Source organism: Lolium rigidum, chromosome 4 (genome assembly GCF_022539505.1).
Source record: "Lolium rigidum isolate FL_2022 chromosome 4, APGP_CSIRO_Lrig_0.1, whole genome shotgun sequence".
Lineage (NCBI taxonomy): Eukaryota > Viridiplantae > Streptophyta > Magnoliopsida > Poales > Poaceae > Lolium > Lolium rigidum.
This window is the reverse complement of record NC_061511.1, coordinates 138,080,712-138,100,342: the sequence shown is the minus strand read 5'-3', so window position 1 is coordinate 138,100,342 and position 19,631 is coordinate 138,080,712. Positions and strand designations below refer to the sequence as shown.

The 19,631-nt window shown below is 47.1% G+C and overlaps 1 protein-coding gene across 1 annotated transcript; it reads right to left on the bottom strand.

The window, feature by feature from the left end:
- Positions 1 to 112: 112 nt before the first annotated feature.
- On the bottom strand, positions 113 to 767 carry LOC124647553 (vacuolar iron transporter homolog 5-like). The gene has a single exon (XM_047187476.1). The coding sequence runs from the start codon at positions 713 to 715 to the stop codon at positions 113 to 115; it is 603 nt and encodes a 200-aa protein (XP_047043432.1). The 5' UTR covers positions 716 to 767.
- Between the last annotated feature and the right edge of the window lie 18,864 nt (positions 768 to 19,631).

Here is a 19,631-nt window from a genome sequence, read left to right as displayed (position 1 = left end):
CGCAGCCACAACTAGTATGCCACCAGCAGAAGCTGTTGCTGGCGTAGATCCCTTCCATGCAAGCTTGCGTCTCGGCGTGCAAGGCTCTCATTGCGAAGGCTACTCGGCCAGCTCACGGAAGAGCCTCATCGAGGCCGAAAGTGACGCCCATGGCGGCGAGCCCGCCCATCACAACCCTCGCGCACGACCTGGCTACCGGCGCCCGTCCGAGTACTGCCCCGACGTACCCAAACGCCGCCAGCGCCATGGTCGCCACGGCGACCACCACGGCCACCCGCTGCCTATACCCGACGATGAACCCGGCCGCCAGCAGCGGCAGCAAGGCGCCGACCGAGAACGCGAATGCGGACGCCACAGCAGCCTGGACGGGGCTGGGCAGCGCCCTCTCCTCGTCCCCTCCGCGCTTGCCGTCGCGGTCCAGCTGCGCGAGCTCCACATCCCGCTGGGAGCAGACAGAGACGTACTCCCCGATGGCCATGCTGCACGCCCCGGCCAGCAGGCCCGCGAACCCCGACACCACCATCGCCCGCACATCGTGCTTCACCGCGCTCACGCCCAGCATGAGCGACGCCGTGGAGACCAGGCCGTCGTTGGCCCCCAGCACCGCCGCCCGCAGCCAGTTGGCGCGGCCCGCGAAGTCCACGTCGGAGTCATCGCTGAACTTTGTGGTCGCAGGGTTCTCTGCATCGGCCAGCTTGGTGTCGCTCACGGCCATGGCTGCTCAAGTGAGATCGATTGAGTGATGGAGATGGTGGTGTGTAGTGGCACTCAGACAGAAGTGGTGTGGAGGACACACGCTCCGTTGGCGTGTTTTATAGTGGAATTCAGGAGGGTTCTGTCTTGTATGCTTTTTTTTTTGAGAAATTCTGTCTTGTATCTGTGTGACTGTGTGTGGGTGACCGTCGCGTGTGGGCATGCCGCTCTTGCTCTTCCTTTTTCCAGCTTTCATGCCGCTCTGGCTAGTGCCTACATGCTGCCTTGCCATTGACACAACTTCCTTTTTCTCCCCTGCTGGTATCATAGATGTCATTCCACCATAGATTAAGTCGATCCTTATGGTGCTTGCTGAGTGTATATCATAGGAAAGCGGTCTACTCTACGTCAATCGTATTTTCTCTTAACTTTATTTAGATACAAATGTACGTATATATTAAAATATGTCTAATTAAATTTGTACTTGACAAAGCTGTTGTGTGGACGGAGCTATGTGGGTACATGGGTGTACAAATGTACACCCATTAATTTTGGAAAAAGGCTTTGATTACATGTGTCTAGAGCATTGTAGACTAAATATCAATGAGAAAATCTAAGTATAATACGATGTTCAGGATGCTATATGTACACCTATTGACTAGATGCTGGCTCCGCCGCTGGCTGCGACACTTAGAAATTTGGGACGGGGGTAGTACAACAGATTGTTCAAGTGAAATCGAGAAATATCAACTAAGCAGTGCATGGTAGCGGCCCGGCCTACCAGCTCAAAACTGCATGAGGACCTATATGTTATTACTACCTACGTAAATGTTCACTGCAATGGTGATTGTGGTGATGAATATTACTCCCTCCATACTAATTTACAGAGCACTTACGTCTTTCGAGAAAAAAGTTTAACTACAAATTTAATCAATAAAATATAAGATATATGTGACAAACAAATTATACCATTGGATTCATATTTAAAAGAAGTTTTCAATAGTATATTTTTTGTGATATATATCTTATATTTTATTGGTCAAATTAGTAGTCAAAATTTTGTCTCAAAATACGCAATTTCCGTGTAAAGCGGTATGGAGGGAGTACTGCCCAACTCCAAGCCATATATAGAGTACCCTACAAATCTTTCGAGGAAAACATTGAGTTAACATAGTGCTACAGCTATACAGAAGAAAAACGACAAAACTTTCACTGCCGATCATTAGCCCTTTTTGTATATGTGTGAAATTTGGTTGCAACAGATCGACGTGGCTGAATTTATTTTCAGGATGGGAGAGATCTTGTCGCTGCTGAGCTAGATTTGTCCATATGGCCGGCTATATATAGCAAGTGTGTTTGTCCCTCTGTAAGAGCTAACGTACCTGCCATGACATAGCCGATCGCTCCTTATCAAGATGGAACCGTATCATCTCAGGCTCTGAGCTACTACAAATCACTAGTTAAACACCTTGGAAATGGAATTGCAATACGTAGCAGACAAAAGATTATGGAAAGAGAAGCAACTCTCAGCGAACACCATCGTCGTCTTCGCTTGTCAAGAGCGGAATAAATCAGGAATCGCCACGCTAAAATATCATTATTAAGGATATACTCAGCATCTTTGTTCAGGAAAATCAAGTGCATTTGGTTGTGCCATCTCAGAAGACATAGGGAGGTTTACTTTTATTGTCTTCAAGAAGGAGAGAAAAATCAAGTAAACCAATAATTCGATGGGAAGAAAGGAGGAAGTGCATGCAAATAGTATGCATACATCCAATGCTGTTTTCCTTTTTTATATATATCCAAACAAAAGAAGAAGAAAAGGACTCCAGCTTTGAGTAGGAATATACTACTTTGAGCAGACAAAAACTTTGAAGGGATGATGACAAGAGAGGAACACACACACAGTATCCCAGCTCTACAAGCAAAACAAAATCCTGATCATAACAAACAAAACCACGAGATAAATAAATAAATTATTAAATAAAGAAACAGGTCAACATATTAGGTACACATACTCGATGCATGATGCTACAATTCCAAGCCAGGGAGATAAATATTAATTTGCATGTCGGTCGATCAAGTGATGAGTGCTGAATCGGCATGCACCAAGAGTCGTTGGGGAGCAGCCGTCAGATGCATTTGGGAGAAAAATATTGGAGATTGTGGGATAAGCATGCACTCCACGCTCCTAATATCTCTTTATGTTATCCCCATCGGTCTAGCTTTAGACAGTGGTGGGCTCGCTTTTCTTCTTACTTTGATTTCACTAGTAGAAAAATGGGCATCCGTCTGAGACTTTCGTACCGGTTTGTTTACGAACCGGTATTAAAGGGGGCTTTTATACCGGTTTGTGCGCCCAGGCGGGCGAGAAGCATCTATACCGGTTCGTGAGGGGCTTTCGTACCGGTTCGTGTTACGAACCGGTACGAAAGTTCTTCGGCCCGAATTTCATGCACGTGTGGAGCTAGGGCTGGACCTTTGGTACCGGTTCGTAACACGAACCGGTACCAAAGGGTGCCCTCCTATATTATCACGTCGCCCCCGTCCCTGGCCCCTGGCTCTCATTTTTCTCTTCTTCCTCTCACACTCTAAATTTTTTTGCACCTCTAACACTCCAACAAATCTCTATTTTTTCTCCACCATTTTAACAAGATTAAGGGCATATATCTATTCAAGGGTTTGCAATATCATCCTTTCTTCCGGCGTTCCTAATTTAGCTCATTTCTTTGGTAGTTTTAACTCGTACTAATTTTCTAGTGCTAGCAAGGTGTTCGATGAAATGCCTAAGTTAGGGATTTTATTTTTATATGCAATTTGAGCTGAAATTATGGTATGTTTTGTAGGTTTTAATTAGTATCATCCCCGTCCTCACCGCCGTCGATCGCCAGCGTCGTCCCCTAGCCGGCACCGTACCACATCGGTGAGCCTCTTCTTTTTTATAAAAAAAACTTAGTTTTATGTGATGAACTTGAATATTAATTAAGTTGGTCACTCATATATCCACGATGTTGTGTAATTAATGATTTTTGATATACATATATAATGCAGATGAGTCGACAATGGATGTAAGGTGACCGGTGCCATCTCGACTTCATTAATGGCATGCATTATTTTCTCAACGTGGCTGAGGCAAAAAGGCAGTCGAATGGTTTCATCTATTGTCCATGTAGTTCATGTAAGAATATGAAGGATTACTCTACCTCAAAGACCATTCACGTCCACCTGCTGGAGAACGGTTTCATGCCCAGCTATAATTGCTGGACCAAGCACGGAGAAAGAGGGGTTATATTGGAAGACAACGAAGAAGAAGAGGATAGTGACAACTATCCTATATTCACTGAAGACGGTGATAGTAGAATGGGGAAGACGAAGCTGAAGAAGAGCCCATTTTTGATGAGCCGATTTTTGATAACCCAGATGACGATTTGGGTCGGGCCATTCTTGATGCGAAGATGAACTGTAGAAATAAAAAGGAGAGGTTGAAGTTGGAGAAAATGTTAGAGGATCACAACAAACTATTGTACCCAAATTGCGAAAATGGCCAGAAAAAGCTGGGTACCACGCTGGAATTACTGCAATGAAAGGCAGAGAATGGTACTTCTGACAAGGGATTTGAAAAGTTGCTGAAAATAATAAAGAAGATGCTTCCAGGGGAGAACGTATTGCCCTCTAGTACGTACGAAGCAAAGAAGGTTGTCTGCCCTCTAGGATTAGAGGTGCAGAAGATACATGCATGCATCAATGACTGCATCCTCTATCGCAAGGAGTACGAGAATTCGAATGCATGCCCGGTATGTAGTGCATTGAGGTATAAGATCAGGCGAGATGACCCTGGCGATGTTGAGGGCGAGTCCAACCCCAGGAAGAGGGTTCCTGCGAAGGTGATGTGGTATGCTCCTATAATACCACGGTTGAAATGTTTGTTCCAAAACAAAGAGCATGCCAAGTTGTTGCGATGGCACAAAGAGGACCGTAAGAAAGATGTGATGCTGAGACATCCCGGGTCATAGTGGAGAAAAATCGACAGATAGTTCAAGTCATTTTCAGATGACGCAAGGAACTTAAGATTTGGTCTAAGTACATATGGCTTTAATCCTTTCGGGGAGCAGAGCTCCAGTCATAACACCTGGCTAGTGACTCTATGTATCTATAACCTTCCTCCTTGGTTGTGCATGAAGCGAAAGTTCATTATGATGTCAGTGCTCATCCAAGGCCCGAAGCAACCCGGCAACGACATTGATGTGTACCTGAGGCCATTGGTTGAAGAACTTTTAGAGTTGTGGCGTGAAGAAGGTGTACCTGTGTGGGATGAGCACGAACGAAAGGAATTTAACCTACGAGCATTGTTATTTGTAACCATCAATGATTGGCCTGCTCTTGGTAACATTTCAGGACAGTCAAACAAGGGATACAATGCATGCACACACTGTTTAGGTGAGACTGACAGTAAATATTTGGGAAACAAGAATGTGTACCTGGGGCATCGTCGATTTCTTCCAAAACAACATCACGTAAGAAAGAGAGGAAAACATTTCGGAGGTGAGGCAAATAACCGAACGAAGCCTACCCGCCCTACTGGGGAAGTTATATATGATATGGTCAAGGATTTAAACGTGATCTTTGGAAAGGGTCCTGGTGGACAATCTATTCCGCATGATGTTGACGGACACGTACCCATGTGGAAGAAGAAGTCTATATTTTGGGAGCTACCCTACTGGAAATTCATAGAGGTTCACTCTGCAATCGACGTGATGCACGTGACGAAAAATCTTTGTGTGAACCTGCTAAACTTCTTGGGCGTGTATGGGAAGACAAAAGATACACCGGATGCACGGCAGGACCAGCAAAGTATCCACGAAGGAAACAACCTGAATCCAGAGAAGTATCAAGGTCCTGCCAGCTACGCTCTTACCAAAGAGGAGAAGGAGATCTTTTTGAAGTCTCGAGTAGCATCAAGGTCCCGTCTGGCTTCTCGTCGAATATAAAGGGAATAATAAACATGTTAGAGAAAAAGTTTCAAAACCTAAAGTCTCATGACTGCCATGTGATTATGACACAATTACTTCCGGTTGCATTGAGGGGGCTTCTGCCGGAAAATGTTCGTGTACCCATTGTGAAGCTATGTGTGTTCCTCAATGCAATTTCTCAGAAGGTGATCAATCCACTTACTCTACAAAATTTACGAGAAGGATGTGGTGCAATGTCTAGTCGGCTTCGAGTTGGTGTTCCCACCATCCTTCTTCAATATTATGACACATCTCCTAGTTCACCTGGTCGAAGAGATTGGCGTTCTCGGTCCTGTATTTCTACACAACATGTTCCCCTTTGAGAGATTCATGGGAGTCTTAAAGAAGTACGTTCATAACCGTGCTAGGCCGGAAGGAAGCATATCCAAGGGCTATGGAACGAGAGGAGGTCATTGAGTTTTGTGTTGACTTTATTCTCGACCTTAAGCCGATCGGTGTTCCTGAATCGCGCTATGAGTGGAGACTAGCGTGGAAAAGGCACGCTAGGAAAGAAAGCAACAACGTGTATGGACGGACATTCTTTCACTCAAGCACACTACACGGTTCTACATAATTCCATCTTGGTGGCTCCGTACAAAGAGGAACACAAGGATATCTTACGCTCTAAATACCCGGAGCAACGTGAAGATTGGATTGATGGAGAACACATGAAGACTTTCGGCGGTTGGTTGTAAACACGTCTCATGAATGTCACTGATGACGAGTAGCTGTACTTCTTGGCCAAGCAACCATCTTCGACTATATCGACTTTTCAAGGGTACGAGATTAATGGGAATACATTTTACACGTTCGCCCAAGATAAAAAGAGCACCAACCAAAACAGTGGTGTCCGCTTTGATGCAGAAGATGACAATGGGAACAAGGTCACATATTATGGGTACATAGGAGATATGAGAACTTGACTATGGACCTAATTTCAAGGTTCCTTTGTTCCGGTGCAAATGGTTCAACCTGAAAGACGGGGTACTGAGTAGACCCGCGATGCGGAATGACTACGGTGGATCTCAAGAATCTAGGGTACGACACCGAACCATTCGTCCTAGCCGGTGAAGTGGCTCAGGTTTTTTATGTGAAGGACATGTCTAGCAAACCGAAAAAAAGAAAAGAAAGGCAAGAGGACACATCATACGATGAGCCAAAGCGGCACATAGTTCTTTCAGGAAAAAGAAACATCGTGTGAGTAGAGGACAAGACAGACATGTCAGAAGATTATAATAAGTTTGATGATATTCCACCCTTCAAGGTAAAAGCTAACCCAAGCATCATCTTAAATAATGAAGATTGTCCATGGTTGCGTCGCAGTCAGAAGAAAGGGAAACACATGAAGAAAACTCAGAAGACTGGCTAGATAAGGATCATAACTTGTGTATCTCAATATGGAAATCACTTTTGTGTAATGATGTTACTGTATGTAAGATATTAACAATGGAGATGGTTGGCTTGTTTTACTAGTTAAGTAGCTTTCACGGGCTTGCAGAGAAATTTTTCCGAGGTGGAACTTCCGAATATGCCATATATAGGGCATGTGCACCAAGGGCATATTCGAGAAGTTCCGCCACAGGAGATTTCCCAACCCTTTCCCCAACATTGTTAGAGGAGATGGAGTCTTTCATGGGCTTGCAGGGAAATTTTTCCGAGGCGGAACTTCCGAAGATGCCATAGGGCGAGTGCACCAAGGGCATCTTCGAGAAGTTCCGCCACGGGAGATTTCCCAACCCTTTCCTCCATCCATGGGGATGAAACTCTTCCTACCTGCTTGTTGATCTGCTTGCCAAGGAGTATCAGTGTTCCTTTTATGGGCACGGCGCCGCTTCTGCTTTGTCTTGTTCCTCCGACACGGCGTCGTGCGCTACATGCTTTATCTCATCGAGCAGGGCGTCCTTATCCTGCCGACAGCTTTATTACCGGTTGCACCCACCAGTCGGTACTAAAGGTCCCCCACGCATCCTTATCGCACCGACAGTTTTCTTACATGACAGAAAAAACACCTTTAGTACCGGTTGTACCCACCAGACGGTACGAAAGGTTACCCACGCGTCTTTATCCCACCGTCAGTTTTGTTACACGATAGAAAAACCACCTTTAGTACCGGTTGCACCCACCAGCCGGTACTAAAGGTTAGGGTTAGGGTTAAGTTTCCTGCGCCATTGCGTTCCCGCCTATTTTCTTCCCGCGCTTTCCACCGGTTCCCGCCTATGTCTTCCCGCCTCCGTCATCCCGCCATTTTTTTCACTATATATATGTAGGCTTGGCCTCCATTTACATATCACATCTAGACTCATATCTGCAAACCTCATCATTCTCTCCCATGGCTTCCATCGTATCTCTAACCCCCTGGGAGGCGGAGGCGCTTTGTGCCTCGAACTACCCCTGCCCGCCGGGCTACCGCGTCCCGACCGGCTGGTTGCTGAGCGTCGGAGGCGTACCGGTCCCTCCTGTCCCTCTAGGTGTGGCGCACGAGATGGCCATCACGAACCACTACTACTTCGAGCTCACGCCAGAGCAGCGGAGGAATCCCCAGTGGCATCCCGACTACAGTCCGACTTGGGAAAGCTTCTTCATCAACCGGTGTGAGAGTGCGCTTGCCAGGGACGAGGAGGACGACCCGCCTCGTTCGAACTTCAACGAGGCCGGCCGTCGGCTGTGATGGCGCGACCGGACTCTCCAGGGCGTCATGGCCTACCGTGGCCCCCGCCTGCGCTACCCTCAGTCCCAGCCCACGCGTGCTCACCCGCCGAGGTTCGATTACCGCGACCCCGATGCCAGTGATGATGATGACGGCGACTACGACGACTACAGTGGCGACTACTATAGGGCTAGGCACGAGTATGACTGAATGACTCCAACAGTCGAATCTGGCCATGTATCTTAATTTCCAGTTGAGCTATGTACTTTTAATTCGAGTTCAATCGTAATAAAATTTTATTCCCGCCCTTTCTTTCCCGCCTGTTTTCTCCCGCGCGGCGTTGTGGTGGGAAACTTTCCCGCGCGAAAAACAAAAAGAAAAGAAAAAGAAAAGAAAAAGAAACAGCAAATAAGAAATACAAAAAGAAATAGAAAATAAGAAATAGAAAAGAAACATACAAGAAAAGAAAAAAGAAATAGAAAAGAAAAAATAAACAGAAAAGAAAAAAGAAATAGAAACGAGACAGCAAAAGAAAAGAAAACAGCAAAAGAAAAAAGAAAACAAAAAAAACCTTTCGTACCGGTTGGTGGTACCAACCGGTACCAAAGGTCCTCCCCTGGACTTAACTTAGGCGCGCGCGGCCAAGACGCCCACAGACGCCAAGCCGCCGTCGCCCGCACCGTCGCCATCGCCCGCAGCTCCACGCGCCGCCGCCGTCGCCATCGCCCGCAGCTCCCCGCGCCACGCCAAGCCGCCGTTGCCCGCAGCTCCACGCGCCGCCGCCGTCGCCGTTGCCCGCAGGTGAGCGCTCCTAACCCTCCCCCTTGTCGGCCCTCCGGCAGCGCCTCGCCGGGAGGAGCCCGCAGCTCCACGCGCCACCGCCTCCCTCGCCTCGCCTCCCTGGCCGCCGCGCGCCTCGCCGGGAGGAGCCCGCGAGCGCGTCGACTGCCGGCATGGCGCTCGCTGCCGCCCTCCCCTCGCGTACCCGCCACCCGTTCGACGAAATGCCAACGAGGAAGGAGACGCCGAGTACTGGCGGCGTCGGAGGGCGTGCGTGCGGCCGCCGCCGTGGGCGAGTAGCTGGAGCTCGCCGGGGCATCTCCACGCCGTGCGCCCCGCCCGCGTGCCCCTAGTCTGCCATGCGCCCCGCCCGCGTTCCCCTGCCGTGCGCCCCGCCCGCGTGCCCCTGCCCTGCAGGTCGACGAGGATGCCGCTGGCCGACACAAACGCTGCACGCTGCCGCGTCGAGCTTGGTGGCGTGCAGAGCGGCCACGACGGCCATCCGCAGCCTTTAGAGTGTGAGAGAGTTGGGAGAGAGAAGAGAGCGCCGTCTCCTAACCGTCCCCTAGCCGGCACGTACTGTAGAGATGGAGAGAAATAGAGAAGAGCGAGAGGAGGAGGGGCGCCGAGTCCGTGGCGGTGCCGCCGCGACATCGATGAGGAGCGCCGAGTAGAGATGGAGAGAAATAGAGAAGAGCGAGAGGAGGAGGGGCGCCGAGTCCGTGGCGGTGCCGCCGCGACATCGATGAGGAGCGCCGAGTAGAGATGGAGAGAAATAGAGAAGAGCGAGAGTAGGAGTGCTGAGTGTTAGGGTTAGGGTTATTGCTTTCTTCATTTCAATCTGTTATGAGCATGATAAGATGAATTAAATAATTGCTTTCTTAATTTTGTAGTGACATTGTGGTATGGAGGACGACACCTTCGTCCGAGATGAGGAGGGGGAAGAAGCGGTGCAGAAATTGATCTATGAGGGTGCCCGTGGTATGGAACCCGATGGAGATGACAACAACGAGTTCGAAGACTTTCTGAATGATTTTGGTGAGGGACTTGAGTCTGAACAAATTAGAAGAGACAACGAAGTGTCCATAACAAACTCCGGCGAGGTGTATATTTATGTATCAAGTCTATGTTCATCCCTAGATGCATTCATTTATTTGTATTGCACTTATTAACGAATAATTTTTCCTTTTAGCCTTCTGGATCATCGAGCAAGTCTGTTAAAACAAAACGAGGCCCGACGCAACTGCTAAAGGGCGAGGGCAGGTTAGCCCTCACGGCATTTAAGGCTAATGGTGAACCGGAGCATCCCAAAGAGCACTGCCGCAAATTTACAAATCAAGCCGGAGTTCTTGTTAGGGACCATGTACCGATCAACATTCAAGAGTGGCATAAGCCGAAGAACGCGGAGATTGGTGCTAGTTATGTCAACGACGCGATGAAAAAATTTCTTTGGGACATGCTACTGACACGATTCAGCCTACCGGTAGACATGACAGAAGGCCAGAAGAATAAAGTCAAGGAATGGACATGGAAGAAGATGGCCATACAATTCCAGACCTGGAAGAAAAAATTATGGGACAAATATAAGAATGAAGATCCAGTATTCGATGATAATCTAGTGAAGATAAAAGATCACTGGCCCGCATTTAAGAGGTATAAGCAATCGTCTACTTTTGTGTCCCGATCGGTCACAAATACGAAATATGCTTCAAAGAAGAAACTTTGGCATCATTTGGGGTCAGGTGGCTACAAGACTGCCATTCCGAAGTGGACAACGTTTGAAAATAAACTGATGAATGCAGGAATCACTCCACATACATGGGACTGGCCCGACCGGTCCAAGTTCTGGTTGTTCGCGCATGGGGCAGGGTTGGACCCAAAGACAGGGCTGATCGTTGCGCAGGGAAAATGGAAGGAAAAAATTGAGGTAATCGTACCGAAGCTTGTAGATGCAATTGAAAAGGTCAGAAAGGGAGAGTACATTTCCAATAGAGAGAATGACGAGCTGACACTCGCTCTGGGGAATCCTGAACACGTTGGACGGGTACGAGCTCGCCCAGGTCTCACCATGAAGGAAGCGTGACGGACATCGCTGACACTTATAGAAGCCGTTCGTGAAAGAAGAAGAAGGACGCTGACGCGATAACGGAATTGTTAAATAGGGTGGAGGCGCTTGAGAAAAATCAGAGGGCACCTGATCAGCCGCTATTTCTACAGGATCCACAAGCCGATGGTGCCCCATCTCAGCGAAGAAGCAGTGTGGGTTCCTCGCATCTTGATGGATGTGGAGGAAGCTACCCCGTGGATTATGTCACGGAGAAGACAGATTGCGAGCTACATATGTTATTCAGGACCGCGTCCGTTAAGGTGGCGTCGGCTATGTGTACCCAAGTGAAGATGGAGCAATGCACCATCATATGCCCATTCCACCTGATTGTGTTCGTGTCGGGGTGGATGAAGTTGTTCCGGGTTTTGAAACAGTGGAGCTTGATATTCCTAGAGGTGACGATGAGAGGACACTGGCCGATGTCAAGCACGGTTTCGCCCTATGGCCGAAGAAATACATCGTCCTTTTGCAAAGGCCACCGACTCCTCCACATGAGCAGCAAATGCCATCGACTCCTCCTGGTAGCAGTCCTCGTGAGCAGCCAAGTCCACACCTACCTAAGAGGGACCCCAGCGTGAGTCCACCATCTCGAGATCCTCCGCGTAAGACAGCGCCCGTTAAGCGGAACGGTACGCCGCCTAGGAAGAGATCTAGAAAGGAGAAACCACAACCGCCCATTGAGAAGTTACCTTGGGAAAAAAGTGTCGAGGAAACCAGGGAAGCCGTTGAGTCCGAGCTGAGAGCCTTCTTTGCACCGAAAGTGCCAGAGCCTTTTGAGAAGACATTAGATCCGGTGAAAGTTGTGCGTACCATTGAGAATCTATATGACCCTGTACCATCGCCACCATCTGACTATAGGCGTTCTATTGAAAGGTCGTATGACAAGATGATCGAGGCGACAAAACCCGTTCAATCGAGTATCAAGGAGATAAAAGGGATACACCAAGTCTACCAGCTCGGACAACAACCCGTTCAATCGGTCCCCCTCTCAAGGTGTTTGACGGGAAGGCCGTTCAAAGTTCTCGACAAAACACAACCGATTACGCCATCGCTGAAACATCATATAAATTTGTTCAAGGAAAAGATTTGGTCGAGAATCTCAGGAAGCTAACAACATGTATGCGTAACTTACATTCGTGGTACCTTAATGCCTCAAAGGGAGGGACCGAGACTATAAGGGTGCGAGTTAGGGAAGAGCACTACTTTCAGGAATACTGTGTGAACGTTGATTTTAGCGAGCTTTTCCAGTTATACAATTTCCGGGCCCTCGACAAATTTATCATCAGTTGCTATTGTCTGTAAGTGATTTATTTAATTTGAGAAGTCTTTAGCTCAGCTCGTTCATTGTCTGCAAATTATAATCTTTTGTGCGCTATATTATGTAGATCGAAGATGCTCGAATGCAAAAGGGACGAAATCACGAACATTGGGTTCATTGACCCGGACACAATGCATGTTAAAACCATAGAAGACCCCTCTATGACAAGGATACACCGGAGACTTTGCTAAGGTTTTTGAAGCGACAACGTGACAAAAGGCTAATAATTTGGCCTTACAACTTCCAGTGAGTCTTACTGTCTTATAACACATTTTATTTTGCTCACCGTATGTCAAAATTTTAACTAATGACTTATATATATGACACTACATATTTAAACGTGCGTAGATTTCACTTTATTCTTCTCGTCATCAAAATGTACGATGGAGAAGTTGAAGTCTTTGACTCACTAAGCAAAAATTTGGACCTATACAAGTCTTGTTTTTTTATGCTCAGAAGGTAATTTTAATTCTTATCGGTTTGTTTCATGTTCCTGCTATCAACTAATTGATAACTCTTTTATGCATTTTCTTTTGTCGGGCAGCGTATGGGTAACTTTCATCAAGGAAGATAAGTCCCATGAATGGCCACCGAAGCTGCGATGCATGCGAAAGTAAGTAGTACTACCTAGGTCCACACACCTTTATCATACTTGACTATTGTTTGATTGAATTATATTCTTGTAAAGAAATGCCCGCAACAACCACAAGGGACCGATCTCTGTGGATTCTACGTTTGCGAGTACATCCACAGAATTGTCAGCGAGAGAACGAATAATGAAAGAAATAAAGAGGTACGAAAACAATATTCACAAATTTATTTTCTTATATATATACACACACACATAGCTCATGTATCCATTTGTATCTTATTCTTTTATGGTTGGCAAGAAAGCGGAACAAGCTCTCAATCGAGGACCGCTTCATAGCAATAGGCGAGGAATTGGCGGGATTTTTCCTTCGGGGCGTCTTACCACCATTCGCAGAGTACCACTATGAATGAAGATGTACATGTTACATATATAGTTTGACTCGGAGAGTACCACTATGCTACATGTAATAGACATATATAGAGTACGCCTCGGAGAGTACCACTATGCATGAAGATCGATCTTCATGCATGTACTACTTAATTTGCGATCTTATGCAATTACATGTGTGTTATATTATATGCACCAACTTGATATGCATCATCTTGATCTTCATGTACTACCTAAACCCAAACGCGTTTCTGGTGCATCGACGCGATATGAAACGCTCCGATACCCCTAAACCCCTCCAGAAACCCTAAACCCTGAATTTTCTGCTGCGGCAGAGATTCATGCATTTTCTCTGCCGCGGGTGGCAACCTTTGGTACCGGTTCGTATTACAAACCGGTACCAAAGCTCCCTGGACCTGAGCTCTCCTGGTGGCCCACATGGAGGCCCCTTTAATACCGGTTCGTAAGGAACCGGTACGAAGGGGGGGGGGGGGCTTTTGTACCGGATTTTTTATACCGGTTGCGAAACCGGTACGAATGGCCCTCTGGAACCGGTACGAATGCCCCTTTTTCTACTAGTGTTTATTGTTTCCTTTCTCCTAATATTTTAATTCAAGAATGTGCTAATTTAACTTGGGATTTATGTGATACTCCCTCCATACCAGGGCTTAAGGCGTTAAAAAAATTCTGGTTTTTATTCAAGGCATAAGGCGCAGGTGCAGTAGAAACGTTAGCTTTCCAAATCTGCCCCTCCCTCGGGCTAGAATTAAGGAGACGGCGTGGGTCTTGATTGGCTGCACTTAGCTGGAATCCTAGGCTGATTGGTCGTGCGTGGCTGGCCTTAAAACTAGGAGCTGCATGCAACAAATTGGAGAGAGAGTATTAAACGTACCTAGCTAATTAATAGGGGCATGACCGGAAAATATTAAACCGCATGATTACTCCTTAATCGACGCGCTGGAATTTTTACGCCTCTATGCCATGAGAAGGAGGGAGTATTATTTTGTTTCACAACCTTGCTCAACTCGCCTCTTGGCTTCTCTGATTAGTCGGTCAACTTGGCGATTAGATGATCTCCTACTACTAAATTATAAACTGGATAATTTGGCACATGGATTTTTCTCAAGGGAAAGGCTATGTTTTGACGGCATTAATTGGAATAGTATCACTAGTATAGATTGGATATTTTAAGCTCCCCTAATCGCATGTGCTCCCTGTGCAGCCATGCTCGCACACGGTTCCTGTTAACTCAACTTGTGGGAGATGGCAAATGATTCTCCTTTGATGAATCACATGCAATATATTTGTTACGATTGGCTTGGCCAAAATGAAACGTGTTTGTTTTTTCCCGCCTTTAAGCTTGATGTTTGAGAAGGCATTCGCTACATCTCCTGGGAATTTCTGCTTGAGGTCCTCGAGGCCCGTGGTTTCATTCTTCGTTGGCGCAACTTGATTGCAGTCCTACTCTCTTCTGCAACAAGAAGAATCCTTGTGAATGGCCACCTGACCGAGCTCATCCATCATCGTCGCGGGCTTCACCAGGGAGACCCCCTGTCACCTCTCTTCTTCGGCATCGTCATGGATGTGCCTGCCAAGCTTGTCATCGCTGCTGATACATGGGGCACTCCACCAGATTGGACGTCAACGCATGCCGCACCGCATATCCCTATATGCCAATGATGTTGTCCTGTTCGTCAGTCCAGCCGAGAACGAAATTGCATCAGTCAAGCTGCTTCTGCTAGCTTTTTGGGCTGCGGCGGGCCTTCACGCGAACTTCTCCAAGGGTCTGTTCGTTTCTAGGATATACTAGAATGGGATGGAATGGTTCCATCCCATCCCATTCCATTCCATTCTCTCCATCCTATATGCTGTGTTCGGTTCAATTTGAACCTGTGGAATGGAATGGATTTTAATTAACCTAGACATCAATTGATTAGAGACTAATTTAATCTAAACATTTTTAATTAAGCTAATTCCCCCAAATCGGATGAAGCTTGGCCACGCATCCGCGCATGGCCGAGGTCGTCGCCCTGCTGCCCCCGCGCACGGCCGGCCGGCCGAGGCTCCCGCCGCGGCGAGCATGGAGGCAGGGAGGGCCCTGGCGTTGACGGAGGAGGGGCCGCGAGCGTGGAGGAGGGGCGCGAGCACGGGGGAAGGGCGCGGGCATGGAGGAGGCTGGCCGCGCCTCGGTCCACGCCGCTGCTCCTCGGGCAGCCGCGCCTCTGGCCGCCGCCGCCCCTGGCCACGAGCACGGAGGAGCCGTGAGGAGGGCTGCGCCTGGCCCGGCCGTGGCCGCCGCCGCCCCTGGCCGCGAGCACGGAGGAGCAGGGAGGAGGGCTGCGCCTGGCCGGCCGTGGCCGCCGCTGCCCCTGGCCGTGCTGTGCCTGGCCCGGCCATGGCCGCCGTCGCCGGTCCTCGCCGCCTGGAGGAGAGCAAATCGGGGGTGGGGTGGAGAGGGAGACGAGAGAGAGAGGTTATGCCAGGGGAGAGAGAGGAATTAGCGCTAAGAGCGACCGGTTCCACCTCGTCCGGCCGAATTGGAGGGATGGGTGTATTCCGCATCTCGTGGGAATATTCCCTGCTGAGGATTGAGTGCGTTCCATTCCAGTGCAAAACCAAACACTAGAATCAGTTCCAGGTGCGGAACGGTTCCGTTCCATTCCAGCTAGTTCCAGAACCGAACAGACCCCAAGAGTAGCGTCACCACCATTCAGTCACCCCCATTCACGACTGTGCGGCATGCAGTGACAGTCACCCCTGCGCTGATACACATGGGGGGCACTCCACCTGATTGGACGTCACCGCATGAACCACTATGTCTCCTCTCTTGAATTCTATGATCTGAACGGGTCAAACCCATTCATTCTCAGGTAATATATCCTCGTGGTGACAAGAACGGCACCTATTATTTTGTTGAATTAAAGAGGCCTCGCGCTGTGGTTCCATTAAAAACGCAACCACAAGTGTGACAGGTTTTTTGAGCAGATAGAGCTCGTCTGTTAAGTACAGGAAGGCAGAAAGAGCAGAAAGAAAATCTACAAAGGAAACTCGATCTTACAGTTTTTAGAACTGAAGCATATGTGCTCGCTCAATGAGTTCCTCAGAGGCAATCTCCTGGCGCCAACGATCAACAGGATTCACCATTGGGCACATGGACAGGTTTCCAGTGACAGCACCCAACAGCAGAAGATTCAGGTCCAGGCAATCCTCAGGAGCTCCCCACGATGATGGTCCAGAAGTAGCAAGTTCTCGTTTAGAAGAGCTGAGTTTGTCCATGCAAAGGATCTTCCAAGATATGATTGTAACTCCCAATTCTTCTCAGGATTTCCTTGACACCATTTTACTCCCTCAAAGCACATTTCATTACGCAATGACCAGATGCACCATAAGGTTGGAGAAGAAAAGATGTTCAAAACTGAATTATTATTTTCACTAAACCACCATCTAGCAACAGATTCAAAATCAAGACCAACTTCTTTATCACAGATAGAAGAAATGATACTCCAGATATATTTAGCAAGCATAGTCGAAAAAAAGGTGAGTAACAGTTTCCTGTTTATTGCAAAACAAACAGGAAAGATCATCACCATGTCTCCTCTTATTCAAGTTAGTCCTAGTCAAGAGTTTGTCCTGAGGTAACAACCACAAGAATATATGAATTCTTGGTGGGATATGCAGTTTCCAGACCGCAGGGACATTAACAGGAATAACGCCACCAAAGTTAATCACTCCGTAGAACGATTTCACCGAGTACACCCCAGAGGGATGAAACAACCAAATAAGTTTGTCCTCAACATCCGAAAGGTGAACTGTTTGAATAAGCGCAGTCAACTCAAGCCATTTATCATACAGTCAAGTCAACAGTTCCCCTAAAAGTAAACTTCAAACAAGTACCATCCCAGACATCCGCAACAGTACTTTTTTGGTTCATTAACAATAACATAAAGATCCCAAAATAAAATGTCCAGAGAACAGTTACCCAACCAAATATCTTCCCAAAAAAGGACCTTAGTACCATTTTCAATATTCCAGTTATAACCAACCTTAGCTGAAGAGGCAGCCCACATGACTCCTTTCCAAAAAGGAGAATAATGTGTATGATTAGCATGCAAAATACTGAGAGATAAATCATATTTGTGATCAATTATCATCTTCCAGATTTTATTATCATCTAGATGGTACATATTAATCCAAGAAGAAAGTAAACAGAGATTGAAATCCCTCATGTTATGAATACCAAGACTACCATATTCCTTTTTCTGACATATGAAATCTCATTTCACCAGATGGTATTTATGGGAGTCACCATTGTTATTCCAGAAAAAGTGAGCCATTTGAGAGCTAATAATTTTAATTGCCCATTTAGGAAATTTCAAAAAGGAGAGCAAGTACATGGGAATACTAGCAACACAAGCCTGGAGAAGAATTAGTCTGCCTCTATAAGAGAGCAATTTACCTCTCCAACCAGCAATTCTTTTGATGATTTTATCTACAACAATAGGTTTTAAATCCTCTTTCCTTAACTTAGAAAGTGCAAAGGAACCCCAAGGTAAGTAAAAGGAAAATCACTCCTCTTGCAGCCAAAAATCTGTGCAAACAGATTAGCTTCATCTTCTTCAACATTAATTGTTAGAAGATCCCTTTTATGGTAGTTAATTTTCAACCCCGGCATGTTTTCAAAACAAGTTAGAAACCATTTAAGATTTCTAGCCATATCAATGTTTTTTCAAGGAACAAAATAGTGTCATCAGCATATTGTAAACTGAAGACACCACCAGGGAACACCTCAGGCATAGGCCCACAAATCAAATGATTTTCAGCTGCCTTAGAAAGATTTTTTGTAAAAAAATCAGCTACCAGATTGAATAAAATAGGGGAGAATGAACAGCACCACCTCTCCTTTACATACACCCTGATGCATCGGGCGAGCAACAAGCTGGGAGGTGGTTAAGCACCTGCTTAAGTCATCCCAAGGACTACTATGGACGCACACGCACAGCATGATGAAGAGGTCCAGCTGCACGACCAGGAGGCTGCCCATGATCCCAACAAGGACTACTCTGTGAGGTCAAAGGGGGAGGATGAAGGTCCCTGGAACATCGGGGCTCGTGTCGCTGCCATCAGATTGTAGCTCTGCCGTCCATGAAAAGGAACAGCGCCCAACTCAGTGTTTGACAAGTTTGAGTTCTGTTCCAGATGAACAATCAACCATTTTGGTTACTAATTTGTCAGGTTCAGTCAGTCAGGAACACTAGGTGGTTGACAAGTTTCAGTTCTGCTCCAGATGAACAATCAACCATTTTTGTTACTAATTTTTCAGGGCCAATCAGTCAGGAACTGTAAGCGTTTGACAACTTTCTGTGCCATGGCTGAGATCTACTTCATCGGCGACAGCGCTCCCCTGCGAGTCATCCAGGACTCCCTCAAGCTCCTTGGGTACTGTTCCTATTTAATTCTTGCTAAACACACTAATGATGCAGACGTTGGCTGATGAACTACATTCTAGTTTCATGCAGACATGACTCATGTTCTAGTTCGCACTGCCACCCATGATGAGGCATTGGCACCATGGCGCAGCTCTACAACATCACCTAGGAGGAGTGCTCCGTCGTCTTCCTCTGGATCCTGCCTCATCGTCAGTCTCGCCCTCACCGCCTGGTCCATCAACTTCGTCTCCATCCTCGCCACCTAGCCTAGACATCGCAGCTTCAACCTGCCTTGCTGCTGCCATGGCTGGTATCATCTCCATGGCGGACTGCATGAATGTATACACTTGCTGTGCTAGTGCTTGTGCTTCACTGCTTCATAAGTTTTGCTTGCTATATATGATCAGTACTATTCATCAAGTGAACTGCAAATCTGAAAGAACTTGAGCTTCTTTACCGATTCATCACCCTCAAACACTATGCTCAATAACCCCGAAGAATGAACAAATACTGTTCAGAGTATACCTCAAATCAACTGTATTTTATTCATCGAGCAGGAAAATTTAACCCAAATCACATCAAACTATTCTGCCAAATATCATCCTAAATTACATCAAGTTATTCTTCAACTACATCACAACACCTTCTACCAATCACCGGGCACAGAGGAGC